Below are 4,423 nucleotides of genomic sequence, written 5' to 3'. Positions count from 1 at the left end.
GTGGGGACACGGCGGTTTGTGGGGACACGGCGGTTTGTGGGGACACGGCGGTTTGTGGGGACACGGCGGCATGTGAGGACACGGCTGCATGTGAGGACACGGCTGCATGTGGGGACACGACAGTTTGTGGGGACAACGGTTTGTGGGGACACGGTGGTTTAAGGACACTGCGATTTGTGGGGACACGGCGGTGTGAAATCACAGCAGTATGAGGACACAGCGGTTTGAGGACACAGCAGTGTGGGGACATGGGGGTTTGGGGACACGGCAGTTTGTGGGGACATCAGGGTATATGGGGACGTTTACCACTTGAGAACTTGACCCTGTTTCTTACCGGACAGTCCATGTGGAACAAAAATGTTCAGGTAGAGGCAATCCTCGCTGCCCTGGGTTTTTGTCTGCAACAGCGTCACCTGCAGGCAGCGCTCCCTGAACTTTGTGGCGATTAAAACTCCTGAAAACAGCCGACAGAAACCAAACAGCAGCTCATGTAGCATGTAGGCTAGCCTGGTTTATTGGTGAAGCAGCACTCAGACACATCTGAACTTTACAGGACATCGAAGAAAAACAGGAGCAAAATAACTTAACATGTTAAACACTTAAAATCTACATGTAAAGGTAATAAATATTAAAATACAGATTCTAGAGGGAAACTTGAAATCTTCATGCTTCAAACTGGAAACCAGATAATCAGATTCTTTGAAATCAATATTTTCAGTCCTGATTTAAAGGAGCCAGCAGTTTTTCCCCATCTCAAATCCCATCTCATTATTGGGGGGTCAGAAAAGTTACAGTGAAATGCAACATGGTTGAAAAAGATTTTAATGTGTTCAAGCTGCAGGATCAAAAATGACTAAGTGGTAAAGTACATCAAATGTGTTTTTCTCAGTAAAAAACTGTTGACGCCCATGTCACACCGATGTGATTTCTCACCATTTTGAAATTTCTGTCTCCATGGATACCGCCTATATACTCAAACCCTAGCGCACAGCTGGAGCTACCTGATCGTTAAAGCAAATACATTTTCACTCGTTTGTGATTGGTGAATGATGTTGCTATGGTATTTTGTAATGTCCCTGATTCTATTGGCTGTTAGATGTGTGTCAATCACCCAAATCAACAAATGGGTGGCAGAAAATCTGCCCTGTAGTTTGGTTTTCTGGCTTTATAACCAGAGCATTCATTGACGGTGCTTTTTAGTAGTAATTCTATCTTGCATTGTTTTTTTAAATCACTGTTATTAATTGCAAATAATATTTATAGCAAGATATAGGTTGAGAGGGGGAGTGGGATAAATAAAAAAGAGAGAAATTTGTAATTACACACATGGTGCCAAAATGTAAAATGTTTTGCCTATTTGGAATGTTTGCCTGGAATTTTATCAACCAATTCCTTTCTAAAATGTCTATGCTTGATATTTCTGGAATAAATTTCTCATATTGATTTATTGCAGTGGCCCTCAATATAAGTTATGTGTTATTTAAATTATAACTTGTTAAGTTGCTGTATTTTAAAACCTTTTTTGGTTTTCCCATGTCCTGGTGGGTGAGAACCTGGTAGGTGAATATCTGGGAGTATCATGGATACTTATTTTGTGATTTTAAAGGCTCCACATTGAAGATGATAGGAAATAATGACATACTTTATTTTTTTACTGCCAGCTGCAGTCGCCCCTCTGCTCTCGTCTCCCATACTGAGCTGTTAGCTAATGCTAATGCTAAAGCTCAGCCGCTCCAGTTTCAAACTCTTCTTATTAGAGTTGGAGCGCTAAATATAATTTAAATATTGGCTACCGTCGACAGATGAAGGAGCTAAGTCTATGAAAGCAATGTAGCAGTTTAGCTAGTTTTGATTTCCAATGCATAAGGTGGCAGTTCATCATGATTCAGGCCCTGTTTACATGTCAAAGATCCAACGAAAATATAATTTTTGTTCCATTTCTGTTAACACATGTACATGAAGACATTTTAATTAAAATCTTTGTTTACACGGTAACGGTACACATCGAAAAGGTGTAAAGCTCTCGCCATGTGCTAGGTTCTTTGAAACTAAGTGTACATGTTTAAAAAAAAAAGGTCTACTTGAAAGCACGTCGATTCACGTTTCCCAAACAGGTACTGTTCCCCCAGATACTGGGGGAAAACACGCGCTGTGTCTGATTAGGGCGCAGTTGGAAAAAAGTGGGATAACTTTGCTGAAACACATTTGAGCTTTCACGGTGTCCGTAGTTCTCTAGATAAGAGCGCTAAACAAGCAGTGCTTGTTATGAGCGCTAAACAAGCACACGTGTATTTTGGCACCTGGGCTGTGCGGAGCGGTGAAGAGACGCTGGAGGAACCGTATTTGGGGGGAAACACGAACTGTAGTAACACCATCATTGTCAGTAGTTTATTCTTCTGTAGATTGTAGGAAGCAGCTATGTTTATTATTATAAAGTTTATTTGATAGGGACAGACACACATCGACAGACAAACTGAATAAAACATAATCCCATGTTTGCATCATAAAAACAGCTGATTCGCAGCACTTGTCCCTAGTTGGGCTTTTAAAAAGTAACTAATAATTGAAGTGATAAACATTAAAATAGCCCAACATAATGTAACAAACAGAAAAATGTAAAGCATCAAAAATGGGTACGTCTGTTTCTGACATAACCAGCTTTGTTTGAGTTTTGAACGTATTAAACTGGTTACAGACTTTAAATGGACAGGAAGTGAGTCCAAACTGCAGATCCTCTCACAGACGGAGCACTTTGAGCAAAAGTGGTTCTTCGAAAGGGAACCTTACAATTTCCATCCAAAGCTGCTCTGGTAGATCTGCTGCCGCCCTGCAGTCTCTGTATGCAGTCGCTTAATGGTGTTGGTGCTAGTCCATTTAAACACTTAAAGATCAATTTTAAAACATTATAATTTAGAAAATTTGTAAAATCCAAAATGCCAAACTTAGCCAAAATGTGACGGTGATGGAATCTAATCGGCTTTTGATATAAAACCTTTAAGGCCCGATTATAGAGACCTGCTAATGGTTTGAGTAGTTTGATTAGACTGAGACCAGACAGGAGCTCCGTAGGTAAAATGTGAGGATCAGTGAGTTCAAAAACATCTCTGCACAGTCAAGTGTCCAACAATGTCTAATAATTTTAAAACGGTATAAAATTGTATGTAGTATGACCCTAAAAAACAATTTAGGGTCATACTATGCATGAGCTGGGGATCCCTGACAGAAAAGATCCATTTACTCTGTTTACAAGACAACGGACACCAGAAACATCGCACTTTGAAACCCGTTTTCAATCTGTGCCGTTGTCACAGAAAACATTTGGTGGTTTCATCTAAATGTACATTACAAACGCAACAAAACTCTTTCATTTTCACCAGAAATTATTGCCGTGTAAACAGGGCCTCAGCCAAAGAAATGAAATAACCTGCAGTCTGATGTTTATTGTCAATGCGTTTTTTCCTAGTGAGCAATGAAAAGAAATAAAATGTTACATGTCTTTTGCTTTAAGTATTTACTTACTGGAGGGTTTTTACTAGTGCTGCAAAGCCACAGCTAGCAGCTAAAAGCTAACAACTAGCAGCTAACAGCTAGCAGCTAACCACTAGCAGCTAGAAGCTAGCAGCTAACAGTTAGCAGCTAACAACTAGCAGCTAACAGCTAGCGGTTAGCTGCTAGCTCCTGTCTTTAGCTGTCTCTGACGGAGCCGGTACCGCTCAGCTGCTGTTGCTCCTCCTACACTTTGGACTGAACCATTGTTCTACCAATGGGGGGAACCTAAAAACCCATTCTCATTTTTTTCTTAGATGAAAGGCAGATTTACTTCGTTCTTTGTTTCTATTGCCTTTTTATGTGGATATTGTTTAAATACAAAGGTTTGTTTTATGATTTCTTTGTGGGGGTTCTGGACTTTTCCAAGGTTGGCGGGTCCAGACTCCCTGACCCGTTAAGGATTTACGGCCATGGGTTTGCATGAATTGTTGCTGTTATGAATTGTGAAAAACAAAAAGTTTAGTGATAGATTCTGGAAGTAACAATCATGAACCAACCTGAAAAAATCATCAGCTGACTGATTGTTTCCCACAGTTGCTGTAGCAGAACCAGAACCAGAACCAGAACCGATGACACCATGGACTTACCGTCCCAACCAGGATGAGGTTTAGGTTTCTCCCACTTCCCAGGAACGTCAGCGAAGGGGACGCCTTTAAACTCCTCCACCGTCCGGAAGAAACCTGTATCAACGTTCAGCCCCTCCACAGCACCGCCCTCAGTCTGGACCACGCCCAGCTGCTCACACACACACACAGAGACACAGTCAGAGACACAGTCAGACACACACTCACATAGTCGGATACACACACACACACAGAGACACACACACACACACACGCACAATCAGACACACGCAGTCAGACACACACACACA

At 41.4% G+C, this 4,423-nt stretch overlaps 1 protein-coding gene across 3 annotated transcripts in view; it reads right to left on the bottom strand.

Annotated features, from left to right (window-relative positions):
- Positions 1-4,423, bottom strand: part of LOC103460557 (bile salt-activated lipase-like) — a 13,252-nt gene that overhangs the window by 5,565 nt on the left and 3,264 nt on the right. For all 3 annotated transcript variants that reach the window (XM_008402782.2, XM_017303391.1, XM_017303392.1), the window contains 2 exons: positions 4,137-4,284; positions 335-454 (listed from right to left, as the gene is read on the bottom strand). In XM_008402782.2, the coding sequence (XP_008401004.1) occupies positions 335-454; positions 4,137-4,284 (268 nt within the window). The remainder of the gene's footprint in view (positions 1-334; positions 455-4,136; positions 4,285-4,423) is intronic.

This window comes from Poecilia reticulata, unplaced genomic scaffold, assembly GCF_000633615.1.
Source record: "Poecilia reticulata strain Guanapo unplaced genomic scaffold, Guppy_female_1.0+MT scaffold_257, whole genome shotgun sequence".
Taxonomy (NCBI): domain Eukaryota; kingdom Metazoa; phylum Chordata; class Actinopteri; order Cyprinodontiformes; family Poeciliidae; genus Poecilia; species Poecilia reticulata.
The sequence above is the reverse complement of the archived record's forward strand: the minus strand, read 5'-3'. Positions and strand labels throughout refer to the sequence as shown.